This window comes from Adiantum capillus-veneris, chromosome 2 (assembly GCF_014529385.1).
Source record: "Adiantum capillus-veneris isolate H3 chromosome 2, ASM1452938v2, whole genome shotgun sequence".
Taxonomy (NCBI): Eukaryota; Viridiplantae; Streptophyta; class Polypodiopsida; order Polypodiales; family Pteridaceae; genus Adiantum; species Adiantum capillus-veneris.
Window position 1 is genome coordinate 97,669,246 of NC_140932.1, and position 22,795 is coordinate 97,692,040.

The 22,795-nt window shown below is 40.0% G+C and overlaps 1 protein-coding gene across 2 annotated transcripts in view; it reads right to left on the reverse strand.

Annotated features, from left to right (window-relative positions):
* Positions 1-303: 303 nt before the first annotated feature.
* Positions 304-22,795, reverse strand: part of LOC147463256 (cytochrome P450 704B1-like) — a 90,078-nt gene continuing 67,586 nt past the window's right edge. For both annotated transcript variants that reach the window (XM_086487835.1, XM_086487830.1), the window contains 3 exons: positions 1,587-1,952; positions 800-1,000; positions 304-620 (listed from right to left, as the gene is read on the reverse strand). In XM_086487835.1, coding sequence (XP_086343961.1) covers positions 441-620; positions 800-1,000; positions 1,587-1,952 — 747 coding nt within the window. In that variant the 3' untranslated portion in view covers positions 304-440. The remainder of the gene's footprint in view (positions 621-799; positions 1,001-1,586; positions 1,953-22,795) is intronic.

The window sequence follows — 22,795 nt, forward strand, 5'->3', positions numbered from 1 at the left end:
TGCAACCAATTGCCACCACCAAAAATTTTGTTTTGAGAAAAATGCAGTACTACATCCAATTTGACGGCTTACCATGAGGCTCTCCTTTCGTCATGGTAGATAGGGTAGGAATCTATACTATATAAAAGGGGAGGGATTCCACCCCCCCAACATGTGGCTACACCTCTAGATAGATAGAGAGAGAGAGAGAGAGAGAGAGAGAGAGAGAGAGAGAGGCGGTCTTCGATGACTGGTCGTACTAGCAATGTTATGAGTTTAGTAACACCTTAACTTCTTTCATGACACAAAAATTATACTTGCATCAATAGAAAGGACTCCCCTTTTAAGTCCACTTCATACTCTTAACACTAGTTTGGTACCACAACCAAACATTACAGTAAAATACCAAGGCAAGGCGTTCCATAGTCTGATGAATAAAATATATGCCAAAAACGGATTGTCTAGGATCTTGCAACAGCGAACACCTTAAGGCCGTGTGCCATTGCAAGTATAGCCATGGTCTTGTACTTCACAGGGCAATCTTGAACAAGCTTGAATGTGAAAAATCTACATAATATTGCGGTTGTAATTTTTAGTTGCAAAAAAGCGGAATCCTTTCCAATGCAAATTCGCGGTCCAGCCTATTCAAAATAAGAAAATAATGTTGATTAGACTAAGCATGTAAATGGGTTTGCAAGCAAAAGACACACACACAGCCAAGTAATATGATTACATTAGGATATTTAGGAAATTATCTAGAGCCTAATATCCCTTACACAATTTGGAATTTCATTGGTGAATCCCTGAGGGTTGAGCATACCTGAAAGGTTGTAAATTTGAAGGGGGAGACAGATTGAAGTGCATTGTTTTTAATCCATCTATCAGGATTGAAGGAGCATGCATCATCACCCCATAATGCCTTCATTCGTCCCATGCAATACGGGCTATAGGTTACCATACACCCTTTCTTCAGTCTGACTCCAGTTGGCAGAACATCGTCTGCAAGAATTCCCTTAGGATCCTGCCGTGCAAATTATTATCTCAATTTCAATAATATGAAATAAAAGCAAGTGTCAAGCTATGTAACCACCACTACATGCTTTCACTTTACACAATGAGCCCCTAAACAATATTACTATAGTTTTATACACACAATTATTCATGCAAATGGGCTTATGCCCACATCAATCTCTTAGAGAAGTTAGAAATTTAATTCACTCTATCTAGATGTAGTCTGTTGTTGTACTATGCTCCGACATTCTCTCGAACCAAGTGAGTCCTAGATCTTTGAGGTCCATTCACAAGAAGATTTAGAAATTTTCTCATGTGGGAAAATGGAGTCTTTTTCCAGTGTTTTTCATACAATGCATAACATCATGAGCTTCTGCTCGAGAGGCACCGCATACCTAGCTAGGTATGCGGCACCTCCCTCAGAGACGCTCATGATGTTGAGGTAAGTCACAATGTGGGAAATATTGTGAGAATTTGTCCAAAACTTCTTGTGATTGGAATTGTTCAGATCTCTCTCTCTCTCTCTCTCTCTCTCTCTCTCTCTCTCTCACACACACACACACACACACACATAAGGGAAAAGGGGAAGAATGCACCTCAGGAACGGCAGGGTAAAGGCGGAGTGTTTCACAGAGAGAGGCATGGAGGTAGGGCAAGCTGGCAACAGAGTCGTAGGAGAGGAGGTTGGCAAAGGAGAGAATGTGGTCATGCAAGCTGGTTGAGCATTGGGTAGAGGCCTGCTGCGTGTGGTGTTGCTCGAAGAGACAGAGCTCGTTGTAGATGAGGTCGGCGACATGCGGGTGCTGCGTGAGGAGGAAGGTGAACCAAGAGAGAGTCACCGCGGTAGTATCCCTGCCTGCTATCACAAAGTTGAGAACTATGTCCCTCAATGATTTGTCATTCAGCTTGTTGCCTGGCTCCTCGCTTAGCATTATAAACCTTGACAATATGTCTGGCCTTGCCTGCAATTCCACTAATGATTTATAGGTCTGCGTGTTGCTATGCACATATATGTTTTGTATTGTGGCGGTATGTTTCATGTAGCTTGTACCTATATGTATGTATGCATATGTATACATACCTATATGTATGTATATATGCATATGTATACATACATATAGCTTGTACCTATATGTATGTATGCATGCACGCGGAGTGGCTATATGCATATGCATGAGCAGCACTAAATTAATTGTTTTCATTTTGAAACATATGCATCATAAGCCTTTTTGCATCTACAATGCAGAAAAGAGCTACCAGTAGGGTGTACCAGCTGGATTTTATTCCAAAAATACATCATTAGTACAACCATCTTTAGAGGAAAATCACATTACATTATATCACCATAGCTTCATTTTTTTTTGCATCCTCCAAAATACTACTCAACATTCTTTTAAACTGTGACAATTTTCTCTCATTAGCTATTGGCATGAGAATTTCTAATACTACTCAACATGCTTTTGAAGTGTGACAAATTTGCTCTCATTAGCTATAGCATGAGCATCTTTGAACCTCCATATGCTGCATCACACTCAACTTCGATCAAGCAACACTAAGACTACAGTTATATGATTTTACCCTAGGAGATGACTTGTCACAATTCTACTTTCAAAATAAGACAATTTACGTTATCCTTTACAAAATTATAGTAAGATTGCCCAAAAAAAAGCTATCCTTCATAAAGCTTGAAGTGCCCTTGTAATACCACTTTCAAATATGTATTAGTTTCCAAAGACAATATATAAGACCTTTAATCCCCAATTCTTATCGGTCCTCATCTACAGGAGCTTGTCAAGATTGATGGGGTTGCTACTAGAGTTGAGGACATATGAAGCAAAAGGAAGCCAATCAATATTGTATAGGATTCAAGAAGGTAATTTTTGTCCCCATCTATATAATTGAATTGTTAAAAAATCGAGCTCTACAATTGTGAGAAGACATCTAGCAAGTACAGTAAATCCCCACCCAACCAACTCCTTTTACAGAATAACCCTTCTTCAATAAGATGATCCCTCTCCATCTGTTTGCAATAGAGATACCCATATGTCCCTATTCCCATCAGCTCCTAGCCTCCTAGGGGCTCCTAGTCACAGAAAGTGTCCCTTTGCAATGTGTGAATCTCTTCCAATAGAAATATCCCTATACTATATCCCCATAGGCTCTTAGCCATAGCACTAGTATCTTCACCTTACTCCCTCAATAATGAGAAAAAAAAAAATCCTTGAAAACAAAGTTGAAATTTTTCTTTTCGATCGAGAACACTAAGATTCCACATTTCTTTAATCATACTTCAAAATTTCTTTTTTAGTAACATCTTATCTACCTTAGGATGGTGTAGAACTAAGTGGCCATGTCTTTTAATGTAAAACCAATCAAATCAAGATTAAAAAACTTGCACTATATAGTGATATTGCATCCATTAACTATGGTCAATAAATTATTCATAGACAAAATATGCTCATTCTCTCATGAATGGAAGAATCTACTTCCCTTGAGGTGTCATACATTCACGGTGGCATTAGCGTGCTTGTGTCATAGACATAACTCATTGAGAACTTATCATAATTCTGTGGACATCTTTCCCTTTACTAGTAGGGACCTCTAATGGACAAGGCTTCTTGCCAGATCACATCTCTCTTATGAACCTTGTAATCCAATGATGTGCAAAGAGACTTATTGACAATGTGCACATAGATACTCTCCACCGTTATCAGTCCTTAAGTGTTTAACACTTTTGCTCAATTGATTCTCAACTAGATCAAGAACTTTTGGAAAGTAGAGTAGACCTCATCCTTAATTTTTAGAGGAAAAACCCACACTTAATTCATCAATGGATTTCAAAAATCTTGAACAAATTGGAAGAGGCACCAATTGCTTTCTAATCATGGGCAAATGAGCACTCTATGTCTGCTTGCCATAGATACTACAATGTTCACAAATTAAAAAGTCACTAAAACACAAGACAGACAAGTAACCAAAATGATCAAGAGTTTTTATTCCGTTTTGGCCCATATGGCATAGTCGGAAATGCCACAACTCAATAGATTATATCTCTTGGCTAAATCAATGACATTGTCTTTTACACACAATACGTCCATAAAATATAGTTGGCAATGCCACAACTCAACAGATTATAGTTCCTGGCTAAATCAATAACATTGTCTTTACACATGATACGTCCATGGAATATAGTGAACCATGCTTCTAATCCTTGAGAATAACCAAATTTCCCTTCTTGATAGTCCAAGACAGATTCTCAAATATGGTTGTGTAGCTCAAGTCATTAGGTTATCCCATAAAAACCAAACTCTTTGCTCACTCAAGAACATGTCTGACATGTGTAGTACAAATTTCATACCATTTGAGAGTACTAATTGGATGTCTCCAATTCCAACTATGTCAAGTGCGTAAGAGTCACCCAACTTGACAATACCTAATAGCCTTTTTCATAAGTAGAGAACTAATCTCTATGTGCCATAACTTGAAAGCTTGCACCAAAATCTATCATCCAATTCTATGCATGGCTGGCCTCATGCGTAACAAAATCATATGCATTAAGATATGAAGTAGGATATCCAGAATATGTGCATCAACACCATATGCACTATCACCTTGACAAACCATGTGAGACTCAACCAGCTTGTAGAGTTTGAAGTGTTAGACTTCTTGTCATAATTGGGCTTTTTCTTATTGTCCCTCTTTGTTACATAGCAACCCCTCTTCATATGCCCTTTTTCTTATTGTCCCTCTTTGCTGCATAGAAATTTCTCTTCATATGCCCATCTTATGTAAATAGTAGCAATGAACATCATGCATAGAATCATGAGATTCACTGCAAGTGTTTCTACGATATTTGGACTTCCCTTGAGCATGAGTAAAATCTCTCTGCTTGTGAGAATGAACAACTTGAGCATCACTAGGTTTGATTTGCTCAAATTTCCTCTAAGAGAAACCCACCAATGACATCATTAAATACCAATGTGCCTTTTGGTGTTGAATTACTTATGGTTGTACAAAAGTATCCCATAAGGAAGGCAAGGAATGTAGAAAAAAATAGACTAGATTCTTCCATCAAACTTAAGTCCCTATGAAGTTAGATGACTAAAGAGTATATTAAACTCATTCAAATGTACTAACACGTTGCCACCTTCCTTCATCTATAGATTCTTCATATGGTCAACCTTATTGATAGAAGTCTCCTTCTCATAAATATGGCACAAACACTCTCTAGAAGTTACTATAGTAACTACCGTGGTAATTACTGTTGTGTGACCAATCCACTGGCCGTCTTCCAGGAGATAGTTTTCGCCTGCTGGAGCCGTCTTCGCCTTCTACATCCTTCCCTTCCCTCCTTTCTTGAATTTTGGAATAACTCCAAATTTTTTGAAAAATCCACCGCCTGATTTCGAAATGGTGTTGAGGAGCCCGTTTGGGTTTCTGATTGAGTGCCAAACCCTAAGCCCTAGACCCATTTGTCTGGTTGGTGAGCTGGCCAATGTTTCTCCTGAGTTGGCCAATGTTTCTCCTGAGTTGGCCGATGTTTCTCATGATAGTACCACTCTCAAGCTACTAGCCCTACTGGTATTGCTAGCTTTATGCCATATTTCATGCTTGCTGAGTGCTTGACACCCCTATAATTGTAATTCCAAGGGTGTCAGCCAAAAAAATTACAGTGCCTCACTGGGAAAATCCACAGTCTGATTTTGAGATGGAACTACCCAGTATCCTTCCACTGAACCCGCTTCCTCTTGCCCTTCTTCTGTGCTGGTGCTTCAGAAGTTCTAGTGGCAGCATTTTCCTTTTAGATAAGTCGATAAATGGCCTCCAACTCAAGATGATCCCACCTTGCTGTGGACATTTCCAATTCACAAGGTGTTTGGTGTCGGGATCATATAGCGTACATCTACCCTTTGTCAGATGGCATAGGGCCAATTTATGACAATGCGAAGCTGTGTGGATCCATCCTTCTGGGAGAGGCTGATTTGTTTTAATCCTAGATTCAAAGAGTATCTCAACCATTTCTCTGTACAGTGGCCCGAAACCTGGTTTAGTGGTAATATCCTTTTCAGGAATTTTAGAGGACTCCACAGTGAGTTGAAGCAGCTGATTTTTTTATCTTGGTAAGACCTTTGAGCTGGAGTTTCCATTGTCCCATACACCCTCTGCATTTCTTCTTGCATCTCTGAGACATCATTTAATTGGAGAGCATCATTGATCAGTGTTTGCCAGGTTATCCATTCTATAGTGGCCCACTCATACCAATCTTGAAGATCATCAGCGATGTTATAGTATGTGAGCCAGTCCACTGGTTCTAGATGTTGAGGATACAATGCTGGGACAAACCTAGGCAGCGCAGTCTCCTTAGTAGGCAAGGCATACATGAGAACTAGGGAATCAGGTACAAATTCTTAAAAATTTAGAACAGTCTGGTTCTCTTGCTGCATCATCTTCCTAGTGACTCTAACCAACTGGAACAATCTTTGGAGAGCAGTTGCCTATGCCCCTACTGTCATTTGAGTTTGTGGTCCCTTACTGCTGGAAGCTTGATCTTCAATAATAGATTGTACCCTTTGGTCCAGAACTCCTCTGGCAATTTGCATTTGCAGTAGAACTTCTTTCAGTCGATTTCTGACCTCTTTCATACATTTATATGTGGGCCTATTCCCAAGCAGGAGCTCTAATTCAACGGCTAAGGAATGACAATGTGCAGTAGACTACCGCTGCCAGTGTGCATTGACCAGCTTATCATCAGAGGTTAGTGCCCATTCAGGTACTCTCTCTAGAAACTGAATTTTGCTAGGATGCTCAGGCAGTTGGTGATCATGGAAAGTGGCTGATTTCCAATGTTGGACCATTTCTCTGGCACCAACATATAGCCTCTAAAAATGTTCCAAATCAGAAAGAAGAACATCATCCTCCAAATACATCCTAGTTATAGGAGCTTGTTGATGTCTTAGCCTTTTGTTCAGTGTGATGATGAGTTGTCATGAATGTTGCTCATCACCTTTCAGAGTTTCAGTCACAACTTTAGCTTTCCCTTTCACATCTGCACACTACTGTGACTGGTGTATTAGGGAGTCTTTAGTGTTTCCTATTTGCTGATTTTCAGCCCCTTGATCTCTCGACTGTTGATCCTTATACTGGTCTGGCTGGTCTGTGTTGGGTTGACTGCCCCTTGTGGCAGCTGATCCACCAGCACCAGATCCTGGAGAGTCATTATCATCATTATGCCTATCTGGTGGTTCATCCTCCTCCTCTTCGTCCTTCTCTTTTGCTTTCTTAGAATCCTCATCGAGGTCATTCTGCTTCTCAATATAGTCCAGAATAGATTGATTTGCCAAAGCACTGTTATACTCAGAAAGTTTGTCCTGCAATGTGGCTTTGCATGGTTTCCATGAGCACCATGAGATTATCATATTGAAGACGGCGTTTCCTTCTGGATTCAAAATATCAGCCAAATTATTTTATATATATATTTCTATTAAAGAGGCTTTCAATGCAGTGTGGCTGGTTAGTAACGAGTTGTTTCAAATCTATCAGCAACTCTCTCAGCCTCTGCCTTTTCTTCTCTCAACTGAATCATCTCAAACTCAATCTTTGTCAGCTTACCTTCCAGCGTCTGAATTGTCCTGGCTGAATGATTTTCAAGAACACTATGCCTCAAGGATTGTGCCCCTATATCCTGTTGTAACTTTTCAACGTGTTGCTCACTGTTCCTCAATTCAAGTTGTAACTTGGTCACTTCAGCAGTGGATGCTGAGGCATCCATCATTTGTCCGAAGGCATGGGTAATCGTTTTCCAGGATGACTGGATTAGCATTGAGCAACCATCATTGACCGTTGCTGGGTCAGAGGCAATTGGCTCATAAACGATAACAAGAGGCATATATGGTAGTGTGGTATAATCAGGTTTGTGCAGGATTAATCGTCCTTTTAGAGGATGAGTCTATAGCTATTGTAATTTGTCCTTTTTGGTTAAGGCCAAAGCCATTTTACTGAAGAATTACCGAGTGGGCTAGCAGGCATCGAAACTTTTCTCTTATTAGTGTGGGCTGCCAACTGCTGAGCATTGGTCTTGTCAAGCTGGTTTTTTCCAGTACTGGTGGCTGCTGAACTCTGCTCAGCTTGTTGGCTAATCCCAACAGCAGTCTTCATTGGAGGTTGGTCTATCTGGCCGGCTAGAGTCTGGTCTGCTGGAGATTTTTCAGTAGACACAATTTTGACCTAACTTTCTAGCTGCTTTAAGAGAGCACTGCTCTTAGCCAATGTAGTTTTTGGTCTGTTAGAGCTGCCAGCTTCCTCCTGCGTGACCTTTCTCTTCTAACCAGGAAGAGACAACAGAGTTCCTGGGTCTTCTTCATCAGAGGATAAGTCAACATTGTTAGTCGTTGGGATGGGTTTCTGACTCCACGCCATCCTTACTTGATGATGAGCATCTGGGGAAGTTGCCCAGTAGAGAAACTGCCAGACATACCGGGCTTTAAAAACAGTCTGAGACTTTAGCTTGGAGGTCTACTGAAGCACATTATGAGACAGAATCTTACATAGGTTGATTCAAGCCTTGGCATCCAATCTTTTTGCCAATAACATAGCAACAATTTTTCTGAAACATATATTCTTCAGAGTCACAACTTCAATCACAAACCGGTAAGCAACGGGATGTCCAGACCTGCTATTGGAACCCCTTGTGCACTAGCCTTACGTTTTTTCTTAGCTGCATCATCTTCCTTCAGATCTGCACTTATTTGCTTTGTAGCTGCCACAGCCGGCTTCGGCTCATTTGGCATCTTGAAAGCATAAGAAATATTGTGCGGAGTTGCTGACACTTTCATTCCATACACCATAGCACTGCTGTCATTGAAGGAATCAAGAACCTGCCTAATGATGGTTGTGTCAAACTCTATTCTTGTGGCTTGCACTACTACATGTAAATCCCACAATCGTGACAACGCTTATGCTTGCTCAGTAAACACATACCGTTGTGTCTTGCTATGGGAAATGAGTGGTAGGGAGGCTTTGATAGAGGTGATAAGTGATTGAGTTTGTTCTATAGTGTCCTACATCTTCTCTGACATTTTTCTTTGGCCCATACAAGGTGAAGACGATGCTACTGTGGAAGAAGAAGAAGACTTACCCGAATATTCAAATCCGTATCGAGGTGTGTCGGGTAGAGACAAACAACAATCGACTATTGCGTCTGATGAAGAAGTTTGTGGTTGCCGGGATGAGGCTTCGGAGCTGGGCGATGGCGAATGTGTGACAGCAAGAAAATGTTGTGCAGGAGATTTATGAGGAAAAATGCTTACTCGCCTTACTTTTATACATGATCACGCCATAAAAGCTCCACTACTTACCGTTCCTAGAGTCGTGTGCATCGCAAATGATGTGGCATACATGCATTGGCTAATACTCTCCATGTTCTGTGAAATGATTACTACTTGTGGTCCAACTGACCCTTTTTTCCATAAAAATTAATACTGGCTCTAACACTTTACAGATTCTGTTACTAACATAGTTTTGTTGTAGTGGGACTGTTCTGACCCTTGAGCTACCTCTTTGACTGGCTCTGGTACTGGCTGTACATGAAACAGACTCAAAATAACTGATTATGAATTTTCCTGGTCTTCAGCTCGGAGAATACCAGTTTCACTATTCTTAGAAGTTTGTTTGCCATCTGAATAATATAACTTGATTTTGGCCCCATTATACACTCCTGACACAGTAATCCAGATAAATCTTTCAGCCTTACTGTGCCATTGGAAAACACCCAATCGACTTCATATGGACCAACCCAAGCTATTGTTAAGTTTGGTTTTTTAGGACCCAATTTAGATTGATAGAGCAGAACCAAATCTCCTTTCTGAAATTCCCTAACTTTAATTCTTTGATCGTGCCAGTGTTTCCTTCTTTGTTGAACAATTTCCTGTTCCAGCATAGCGTGCTGTCTCAACTCATCCAGCTGTGTTAACTCCTATAGTCTCTGTTCCAGATTGTAATTAAAATCCAATCTATACTCCGCGTCCATCCTTAGATTGGGAATTACAAACTCCATAGGCACAACAACTCCAGTGCCATATACCATTCTAAATGGTGTTAGTCTAGTGGTGACCTTATAGGCTATTCTATATGCCTAGAGAGCAGTCTGGAGTTTTAGATCCCACTGGTGTGGCTCCTTCTGCACAATCTTAGTGAGAATGGTCTTGATAGTTTTGTTACTACTCTCTGCTTGCCCATTGCATCGAGGATAATATTGTGTGTATTTTTTATGCTTTACTGAGAGCATTTGCATTAAAATGTCCATAGTATCATTTATAAAGTGTGTTCCTTGACCAGATACAATCTCTACACGGCATCCATTAACGGCATATGATATTTTCAAATAAGAACATAGCAGTGGACTTCGCAGTGTTGTCAGGAAGAGATTTATCTTCCAGCCATTTGGTGACCTAGCAAGTAGCCATCAATATATACCTATTCTTCCTTGGAGTAATTTTCTTGAATGGACCCATAAAATCTAGACCCCATTTCATAAACACTCCTAGTGGCTGAACTGGAGTTAGAGGAGTCATGTCTTCTGCTGTTGGTTTGCCCATCCTTTGACATATATCACATGTTTTACAAAAGCTTCTAACATCAGCTATTAAAGTTTTCCACCACAAACTAGCCTGCAAAATTTTCTTGTAAATGGTATCAGTACAGAAATGTCCTCCAGAATCCCCATTGTGCGCCTCTGAAATTACTTGCATTCTGCCTTCCATACGTACACATCTTCGAAGAACTCCATCTACTCCCAGTCTGTAAAGTAATCCGCCAATGATGGTGAACTTCAGACTCTTAATAATCAACGCCTTCTTCTGATTTTGCATCCGGTTGTCTGGAAATCCTCCCTTAGAAAGAAACCGGTATACATCATACGACTCTAGATCAGTTGTTTCTTCGGTTGTTATCTGAAATAGTTATGCATCCACTGCTCATCTCTTAAAGATGCTTCAGAGTAGACATCCGTACTTCTGGACGGGAAATCAACACCACAATGGGTTTTATCAAGCTTATGAAAAATGCAAAACTCAAATTCCATCAGAAACATCATCCATCTTATCAATCTGCCTTGAATAATGACTTTGTTGGTCAAATATAATAATGCCTGATGATCCACATAAAAATGAAATAGCTTGCCCAACAAATTGTGTCTAAATTTGTAGCGCTGAAAACCATTCCTAAGGCTTCTCTTTCAATAGTGGTATACCTTGTTCAGCCTGATTGAATCTTCGACTGGAAAAAAATACTGGATAATCAATTCTTCCTTCTGGATGAGCCAATATTGCTCCCATCACCAATCCTGAAGCATTGACATGTACATGAAAAATGACATCCCAATTCGATTGTCGAAGTACTGGCTTACTGATAATAGCATTCTTTAAACTCTTTAAACTTTCCTCACATTCAGCAGTCCAACTGAACTTTTTGGTCTTCTTTGTGAGCTCATACAAAGGTAATGCCTGGGAAGCAAACTTGTGCACAAATCTTCTATAAAAATTGATATATCCCAAGAAAGAACTTAACTCAGATACATTGTGAGGTGCCTTGGCTTGTTGGACACACTAAATCTTATCATTGGCAATTGCTATACCATTCCTGGACACTACATATCCCAGTAGTTGTCCTTTCTAGACCAAGAAAACAGATTTGAATGGGTTGAAACAGATTCGCTTTTTTTGACAACGCTGGAAAACCATTTCCAGAAAAAGTAAATGCTTCTCCTCTATTGAATATACAGTGAAGTCATCCATGAAGATAGCAAGGAATTGGTGGAGAAATTCACTGAAGATTTCCATCATACATTGTTGAAAAGTCGCTGGAGCATTGCAAAGACCAAACGGCATCACCAGATACATGAATGCTCCCCACTCTGTAATGCAGATCGTTTTACTCCGTTCCTCAGGAGAAATCTGTAACTGGTTATAAACATTATACCCATCCATGAAGTTATACATCTCATAACCTACAATTTCATCAAGCAGCATGTCCGTAAAGGGTAAGGGAAATGGATCCTTGATGGTCTGAGCATTCAGATTCTAATAATCCACACAGAATCAAAGCTTTACATTCTTTTTAGGTACCACCACAATGGGAAATAACCATTCACTACTGGCCACTTCAGTAATGAATCCAACCTTCAGAAGGTTCCTTGACCTTCTTAGCATAATTGGGATTCATTCTGTACCTTTGCAACCGTACTGGTCTAGCATCTGGTTTCAATGGTATTCGATGTTTACATACCTCTGGATCTACTCCCTTGAGATCAATATGTTCCCATGCGAACACATCTTTGTAGTGATGAAACATGTGTCGGGCCTTTTCTTTCATTACTGGATTCAGATGCTTGTTGACTTTGATCATTTTAGGATTTTCCTCCGAACCCAGATTAGGCCCACCACCTTTTTGTTTGGTTGACTCCTCAGCATAATTCCAAGAAGGTCCTCTGAGCTCTGAACCACTATTCTAAATTTGGTGACATCTACAGAATATTCTTGTTTAGAAGAAGATGGTATACTGGGATCAAGTGGGTCTTATGGTCTTCCAGTTAGCTGAAATGGTCGTTCCCCAGAATTCAGCTCAGCGAATTGATCTGGAAGTCACCTCTTTTTCTTTTCTGCTTGATCTTTGTCCAATAAGACTGTGTTGAGATCTATTTCAGCTAGTGGAAAAATAATCATTGCCGCTAGCATCCTCTCAATTTTCCTCACCTTATACTTCTAGCAAAGCTCTTCTGGTCTCAGCTCCTTTCTCCAGCTCCTAGTGTTGTTTGTCTGGATATGAATTCTGCCTATTGACACCTTGTATTGTTAGAGTCTGATTGGCATAGCGTGAACAGCTTGTGCTGCTCGCAACCACGGGCATCCTAATAACATTCCATATGCACCTGCACGTACAGTACTAGAAAGATAGTTTTGAACTTTTCTTTACATACTCTTATCTGTAGACTCTCTATCATTCCCGTTGCCTGCACCACTTGATGATCCACCATTCAAACTTTGAAAGGTGTTGGTTTCAGGTTTGTGATACCCATTCTTTGTTGAAGGTGTGTCCCAAGCATATTTACTCATGCTCCTCCATCCAGTATGACACCAGATAGTGGCTCCCATTGTTTTCTAACCTTGTGATCTACTTGGATCACCGACAATTCATCATCTCTGACAGTGGCCTGGATCACCGAAACTTCATCATCTCTGACAATGGCCAAGTCAATTGCTCTGGCTTTCGCCTCATCCTTCCTTCGCTGTTTGATGAATTTCGCTGCTTCAGGAAAAATTTTTCTAATGTCATCTAGCTTAACTGTGAGTTTCTAAATTCTGTCACAAATCTTGACATGAATTTCCTCCCTCTCATTATCAAAGTTGTTATCAGAATTTGAAGAATCGAACATTTCCGCACAGTACCATTCCTTTGTGCCGTGCCTTCAGCTCCTCTATCAGTCCCTTATTCTTCCATTAGTCCCTGAACTGCAGCCAACATGGTCTCAGGATTCCCAGATCCTGACTGATCTGGTTGTGCTTTTTTAGAAGACTGGGTTGGTATCTTCTGAATGACCCAAGCGTCAGGACTCTTTGGCTGCTTTGGAAGCTTCTTGGCTAAATCCTCTGTGATTTTCGCTGCCAATTCTCTCTGCTCCTACCATTCATCAACAACCTTTTCTTTACCCTTTGCCTTCCACACCTCTCTTTGCTGAGTCCATTTGCTACCTTCAGGAATGACTGGTTTTACCATCTCATTTGGAATTTCCTCAATGACCACCCCTTTACTGCATGTAACTGCCCGTACAGGAACTGGCTCTGGGGTCTTCGCCTCAGTAGCCGCAGTAGTAGGTGTTTCTAGACACTAAGCCGCAAAATTCCCATACTTGCCACAAGTATAACAGTTCAGACTTCTGTTCTGGAAAGTACCACGACCCCAACCCTGGCCAGTACCTCCTTGGTATCTACCGAACCAAGCACCAGTGCCACTTATACCCGATTTCTCTTCTTGGGGTATAGTGGTAGTCTCCGCTCTGACTGGTTTAGCTTGAATAAATGCCACTACCGATAGATCTTTTCCCTTCTTGAAATGATGAATGTGAATGCCATAGCTATTCCATAAATGGCCATACGCTTTACAGTAAGTACATTGAGGACATTCATTGGAAACATGATCTTTAGAATTACACTTTGAACACCAAGTTCTCATTCTTCTTATTGTTTGTCTGGTCTAGCTGATTTCACCAATCGGCCAGGCCATCTCATCAATTTTTCTAGATCAAGACCCTTTCTTGGCCTTGTCTTTGCTCTTTTCATCTGAGCTACTTTCAAAGCTACTAGAGGTGTTACTAGAATCAAAATTCTCAGTGGAAGAGCTACTACCACTGGACCTCCTCTTTTTGTGATTCTTCTCCTTGCCTGTTGTTCAAGCTTTAGAGTGCACTGCACCAAATCATTAAACTTCTTTGTTGGTGTAGGTATCTCCTATTACCTAAGCTTCTTACTGCAAAACCCATTTAAAAACCATGCTGGAAACCTCTTTTCTGATGGTGGTTCCTGCAGCTGCCTGGTCAGCTCCTTGATTTTCTCAACATAACTTTTGACTGATAATTTTCCTTGCTTTATCTTATCCAGATCACAAAGGATATCCTCATCTCCTCTGTTGTCTGAATATTCCAGTCAAAAATCTTTGAGCAGTTTGTTGTATGATCTAAGTTGGCAAGCTGGGTAATGGTAGTACCATGTCCTTGCTGCATCCTTCAACGTTTGAGGAAAGTATTCTCCCCAATCATCTTCATCAATATTCTTCAACTCAGCATATTGTTCAAAGGCTTGGATATGAACATCCGGATCATCTTTCTTCCCACCTTTGAACATTGGAAAAGAAACTTTTAATGAAGAGGTATAATCATGTTGATCGGCATTGTTTCTGCCTCTTCTGACCTTAGGAACCTAACTCTTTCTTGAAGATTTCTTGTAGTGGTTTGTATCGGCATCCCAATCAATTTCTTCATCAATCACAGTTTTTGTCTCCTCCCTGGCTTTTCTGCTGGAACTGTGGCGACTACCTTTACTGTGTTTGGCTCCTTCATCCCTCTATGTGGTCCAAGAACTTCTGGCCTTGCATTATTCCCTCTCAGCCCTTCTTCTTATGGACTGACTGGAGTGCTGAGAATCCTTGGCCTCATCAGCATGATTGTGCTCCTCTGAGCCTCACTATTAGTCACCGGTTCATTCTTAGGATCAGAATCTCTTTCTGATTTCTCAGGGATAGGGTCAACGTGGTAGGATGGTTTACGACCACGACTGGTTGTGGGTGCCATCACTTCATTTGAAAATTCTAACTGGTAGAAGAGTTTTCTGGTCATGAGAAAATAGCTCTAACCACCGTGATCGCCAAAATGGAATTGGAGCTGATCTCTTCAGATAGTTGATTCCATGGAGTGTTAGAATTTACAGCTACTGGTAAGTCGTCAGTTCAGTCAGAGTAACTGGAATAGAAGGTGAAAATTGGACTAAAATAGTTAATTGAACTGCAATAGTATTACTGTAATGAGAAATAGACTGGATGATTGGAAAAGTGTTTACAGTTTTAGATTCAAACTCATAGTTTATGAATAACCAGTACAAGGTATGACAGACTAAAGGTCAATTGACTACAGTACTTATGATTACAAAGTGGAGTTACAGGTGAGGAGATTGTAGCTCAGGAACTGCTTAGGAGGCTAAAACAAAGAGAACTAAGAAGTAAGAATCCAAAAGACAAGCAGCCCAATTACAATGTAATGGGTCCTATTTATAGCCTCTAGAAGTTACTATAGTAACTACCGTGGTAATTACTACTATGTGACCAATCCATTGGCCGTCTTCCAGGAGATAGTTTTCGCCTGCCGGAGCCGTCTTCGCCTTCTACACATGCCATCACCCTCTTGGCATTCAAAAAATTGTGCTAATTGGTTCTTCTAAAGCAAACCGTTCTAGATTTGTTCCTTCTAGATGAAAAATTTTGTACCAACAAACTTGTGGATAGTGTAAATATCCTTCTTAGAAGACTATGACATACCTACAACCAAGAGAAAATTGTGCGCGCGAGAAAACTGGCATAATTTGGACAAAGTATCCTCTATAAATGTAATAAAATCTCAAGCAATAGAAAGGCAAAAGCATTATCATACAATGATCATGCACATAGAGAGTGTCTATCTGACCAAGACTAACTGCACTATTACTGACCAAATCGTTGATCAAAATTTACTCATCAATAACACGGCTTGATGCACCTACTCCTCTTTATATATAACCTATGTGGGGTCACAAAGGAGATCCGTGGCATATGTAATCCACATCACACCGGGTAACTTGGCCCCACAATTCTTAGCGTTAAAAAAACTCACCTCACAAAAGGCTACAAATACTCAAACTACCATAGAAATGCTAAATTGGCACCACTACAGGCGTAGTTGACAGTATCCTTCAAGACCATACATACATCATAAAGTAATCACTATTAACATGAGCAAGATATATGCATAAATAAGTGCTAAAAGATATGCAAGTACAATATATTGTTACTTGTCAAAAATAAAATGAGTGATGATAATGGCCTCAATCACACATAAGAGAAGTCAAACTATATGGCATACAATGTTCAGTATGAATTAATAAGTGTATCTAGGATATGTGCATAAAGAATCACCAAAAGATATGTCAGTGCAATATATCATAACTTGTCAAAAAAAACATGAGTGATGATAGTGGCCTCAATCACACATAAGAGAAATCTAACCGTATGGAATCCAATGTTATGTTTGCACCAAAAATACCATAAACTACATATACTACAATGAACTACATCAACCAATGTGCATATCCTCAATCTATGTGTACAAAAGAGATATGTAAGTGCAATATATCATAGCTTGTCAAGAAAACATGAGTGATGCTAGTGGCCTCAATCACGCATGAGAGAGAGAAAACTATATGGAATCCAATGCCAAAGACTACATCAACAATGAACTACATTAACCAATGTGCATACGCCTAATCTATGTGTCCATAAGTTTAGAAGAGCATGTTCAATTTTCAAAGCAATAACAAAGCATCCAAAACGCATAAACCAATGTGTACACATGAGCAACCATAATGCTGAAGTCACTAGAGCCTCCAACCGAAGCATGTACAAGGCATATGCATCAAGTGTGCATAACAATTGTAAGCATAAACATGTCACTCTAATGTAGCTCTTATTTGTGTCGACAAAAAATTCGAATCAAAATCGACACTTGCATCCACAAATGTAAGAAAAAATAGCTTCCAACAATGAGCACTCCTCCCAAGTGGCATGCATGTCCAAACACTTACAATATGCATTTATCTATAGTGCAGGTTTCACGTGTTATATTTCTTACACATTGCTCCAGAAAAAATTTTGAGATTTTTTTTACAATTTTTTAGCACCAAATCATCTAGAACATGTTAGAATCCCAAAGCAGTCTCTCGGATCATGTCTATCTAAGTCCCTATGAGAGAGATTTGCCAAAAATTGCATTTTGGGACCCAAAAACCAAAAATTGATCGATTGATAGAAAATGGTGTGCGTAGCATTTTAGAATGTACGTGGTTGCACCAATGTGTTTGGAACATTCCAAAACCTTGGGATAGGTCCTTGAATCACATAAATCCGAGTCCGAGAGAGAGATATGCAAAAAAATATATATTTTTGAAGGTCAAAAACAAAAAAATGGCTTGTGGAGATTTATTTTTCTTACTTCTTCTCTGAGAAAATTAGTCAAGAGCTTACTCCTTAAGCTCTACACAAGCTCAAGATTCATACTCAAGCTGAATCCACATTTCATGTGCAACATGTGCACACCTATTGCCAAAAAAGAACCTTCTCTCTTGAACATCTCAATCGATCTTCTTGGCACTGTGCCTCTTCGCTAACACCACGGTAAACATGCTCTAATACATGTTGAAAGGAACAATTATGCTGGGATGGAGAGAGAGAGAGAGAGAGAGAGAGAGAGAGAGAGTACATAAAAATTCGGTGGAGCACAAATACATCATTCGTGGAGCTCTTTATTTTTTATTATCCATAGAGTATACAATAATATGCTTATGATGGCTATTAGTTTGAGGATGAGCAGTCAACCATGTGTGGCTACCTAGCCATAGTGGCACTTATCTCAACATCCCCTAGGGTAAAATATCCCTCCTAAGTTTGTTGGTGTGGTCAAAATTTTCAATTTTTCCCTCTATGACTCCCTACATGCTGGAACTTTTTTTTTTGGACACATAGCAAGATCTCCACCCAAAATGTTGCCCCCAAAAATAAGCTCTATATTGAGCAGCTTGGATTCAAGTGTAGGCTCTTAAAACCTCCACTATCTCTTATATCTATTTATGTCACTTTACGGGTTCTTTGAGTGTCTAGGATTGGAACTTTACTATCTTTGAGTTTTTTATTAGTCCTTTTAGCTCTTGAATTGAAATTTCCTAGCCCAAGTTATTTAATTATTTTGTTTGTGGCCTCATAGTTGGAAATTGTCAACTTGTTGTTTCCAACTTTTTTTTGCCTTTGGTCCATTTATGGCCTTAATCTTTATACCTCCCAATCTTCATCTTTTTCAACTTGACTTCTTGGCCTTTTAATATTTTTTCCCTCATCCGTAGTACTTCTGTTTTCCTATATTTCTCCCCCATGCTAAGCCTAGTTGTAGTCTCGACACCATCAATAGGTATTGCATGACAGAGAAGCCAAAAGAGTGCCTAATTTAATTCTTAATGGTGCAAGAAAAACTGTAGATATAATTTTTTTGAGGGATGTAAACCATGAAAGAAGTAAGTAGAAGGAGCTTTTTACTCTTGAAGGCAAGGAAAGAAGTAAGTAGAAAGAGATTTTTACTCTTGAAGGCGAGGTTTGAACCTAGTGGCTTATCTTCCATCGGTTTGCCTAGTAAACTCACCGATCTGACATGTAGAACATGCTCATCCAACCAAACAAATGAAGCAAACAAAAAAACATGTGCATTATCTAGAAGAATCAAGGAGAATATTATTAGTTAAATATCTTTAAGCTTTGGGATTTATGGTTTGTCACATTTTGAAACAAGCTACTTGAATGTAGGCTCTTACTTGATGGACGTCTATAGCATAGCTATCTGGCAGTAACATAATAATGTCAATACTCACACGGAAGTGACTCGGATGGGGCACAGAGACTTTTTGAGGTTGTCAGTCCTCAAGAGGTGAACCTAACAAGCAAACACATCAACTCAACAAGTAAATCACCACTTCCAGATCAAAAAATCTGCGTATGTTTTTTCTCATCGCTCTCAGTCATCACGCCATTTTGGTGACTAAATGGACTTGGATTGTCACAAACTTCAAAGGAAGTTATATTAGGTCTAAGGGGACAAGTCTACAAAGTATGGTTTCAATTTAATAAGATTGTGGTCCATCAAGTACTAGGTCACAAAAACTACAACAAAACAACCAAAACAGGTCACCCTAAGGCCAAATAACACTCTCCTATGGTCAAAATGTCAAAAAATTAGTGATTTAAGCATTCAAAACTGAAGATTAGGATTGCAAACGTGTAGTCACAAACCTTGATCGATCTATAAATGCTTACACTTGATTGAAAGAGCACAATAATAGGAGCACAATGGAGCTTTTGGAATTGAAATAGGATTACTCAATCATTATATATGATGACTATTGTCATAATAACTAATATCTAGTTCTCCTAAATTATTTTCTCATGTTTAACTGATCATTTAATATGGGGAAGTACCAGGAGAGAAAAAGCTAGAATATTGGTTACACTGGCACACCAGTCACAATAGGGATCCAAAGGAGGGAAAATATGGATCCAAAGGGGGGGCCATCTGCAAAAGAGCAATGTGCATCAATGGTCTTCAAAGATCCTAAGGCTCAGCCCATTAAGACTTCCAAAATGCTAAGGTTTCAAAATTCAAAGGTTATGTCCAATGGTCCAGCCTTAGGGTAAATTGGATGCTTGTGGGAAGACTCAAAAGTCTTCCCACAACCCTATCCTTGAGGGGATGAGCCCCTTTAATAGGGGGATGAGAGAGAAACACACACACACACACACACACACACACACACACTCTTGCGAGGTCCCTTTACACAAAGGGCATAGTGGACACGTGTCAGCTCCCTAGCCCAGTTGCCCTCAAGGTGCATTCAAATCCTATTGGATGGACATAGAGGTGGACCAATGAGAATTAGGCTAGAGTAAATTTAGTTTAATTCATTTAAAAACACTTGATAAAAGAACCAATAGAAATTAAGCTCTCTAAAAGACTATTGGACAGTCTCCCAAGGGGTCCAATGAGCATTTAGCAGCCCAATGGCTTGCCTGATTCCTATTGGCCAGAAGACTAAGGGGTCCAATGAGAGATTAATTGAACTATATAAACACCTAGAGCTCTCACAAAAGGGGAAAGGGGGACACGTGTCACAAGGCTATCACTTATGCTTCTTAATTGTCATTGGCTAAGCTTTGCAGGATCCAATAGGATTCCAGCATGTGCAATTAGCAAGAGGGGTCGACCCAGAGAGAGAGGGGGCGTATTTTTGCAAGATTATCACACACACACTCACACAATCTCATGTGTGGAGTAAAGAAGACTATCTCCTTCTCAAGCTTTAATGGAAAGCTCATCATCTACTCCAAGCTTGTGAGAAGGGAGGCCCACACCAACAACTCCTGGCTTTGTGATGTAAATCCAACCAAGCTCCAAGCTCCAATGTATGCTCATCTCCTCTACCATGGTAATTACTAAGCTATGCTAAACTATTATGAGTGATTATGTGAGGAGACATACTCCTTTTCCCTCTCCATCTACTCTCATACCCCGCTAGTTCTCACCATCTTCGAAGGTGTGTGAGGTCTTGGATCTGAGACCGTGAGGGAATTGATGTTGTGTTTTACAAGTGTGAGCTTGGTGCTTGAAACTTCCATCTTCATTGCACCAACAAGTTATTGAAGGAGCACAAAGTATTGTATTGTAAAATGTCTCCCTTGATTGGGAAAATATATAATACAAAGCCTTCTGGAGGGGAGACTGGCTCCATGTAAATCTCATCCTCAATTGTTATCAATAGCTTAATTTCTCTCTCTCTTTCAAGTATTGTTCATGCCTATCTAACTAGGTGTTATGCTTTTGTTGCTCTCTCCACCCAAGAACTCTTTCTATGCTCATTATGTCATAGAATCTAATATCTAACCAACTCAAATGATTTTCTCATATTAAACTAATCACTTAATGTGGGAGAATAAACCAAAACAAGGGCTAAGATACAAAAGTGCTTATAGATCTATTTCAACGCGGGGCCAACGGGAAATGGACCCAAATGAGAAATGATCTATCAAAGAGCAAGGCTAACCAATGGAGAAAAAAACCCTAGGGTTGGCTTCATTAAAGCCTCCAAAGGTAAGTGTTAAAAGCCTTAGGACATAGTCTTTAAGTTTTAAACTTTAGGCAATTAAGGTCCCAGCAGGCAAGGGGGCAGCTTGCTTAAGCAAGGGTTTGCTTTAGCAGGGGGCCTACCTGCTTACCAAAATATCTTGCTACAAAGAGGGGGGCGAGCCCTACAAAGAGGGATATGAGTAGCATGTATGCACCTCACCATGGGCCCATGCTCTCATGAAAGGAAAGGGGCCACATGTCAAGTGTAGAGGCACACTGCTCAAGCAGGCAAGGGCTGTGCTTAATCTAGGGGTGTGATTAAGCAAGGGAGGTGCTAGCTTAACCTCACCAAAGTTAAAGAAGAACACTTGTCAAGAGGCTACACACCTTGCCCCAAAGGGAGCCAAGCTCTCATTGGCTAGAGGGCTACATGGCCCAATGAGCTTCAAGGAAAGCCTAGGGAAGGGGGTCGACCAAGCTACTTTTCTCTCTCTCTTTCATTGGAGCATCCCATGAGCTCTCTCCCTCTCATTCTTCTCTTCACACACTCTTGTGAAGTAAGAACTCCATCTCCTTCTCCAAGCTTGGGAAGTTGACTGCCTACTACAACAAGCTCTTGGCTATGGATGCAAATCCACACAAGATAATACTTATGCTTGCTTATCAATCTCTCTAATCTCCATTAACACAATGCTAGGCTATGCTACAAGAGCTATGAGTGATTATGTGCAAGGGGTTATTGCTTTCTCGTAGAGCTACTTCTACTTCTCTCTTCTTCCTCACTCCCTGCCAGCTCTCCTCACCTTTCATGGTGTTTGAGGTCTTGGGATTGAGGATGGGCATTCTTCAAGTTCATGCTAATCATTTTTACTATTTCTACCATACTAATTCTTGGTGAGTGAAGATTACCTCATCAAGAAAATTTCAAGGAAACACAATAAGTTTTATTGTAAACAAGTCTTCTGCCGTCATGGAAGAATCTATAATACAAATGCCTATTGGAGGGGGGACGGGCTCCAACTAGTCCGGTCCTCTATTGGTGTCAATTTCTCTAAACTCTCACTCTCTTTTACAAGTATTGTTCATGCCATGTTAATGAAGTAATGTGTTAGTGTTGCTCTCTCCATCCAAGCAGTTCCCTTCTCACTCTACATCTACACACAAAGAAATGCTCAAGGAAATGCTTAATATGTTATTTACTTTCCTCTCCAACTCAAGTTAAAAGGCTAATTCCATTATGTTGGTATCAGAGCATTTGGTTTCTCTTTTCTTGCTTAAGAAGAGAGGTCCTTAAGTAGCCTATAAATGGTTGATGTTGTTAATTATAATAGGAGAAGTGGAATTGGGATATAT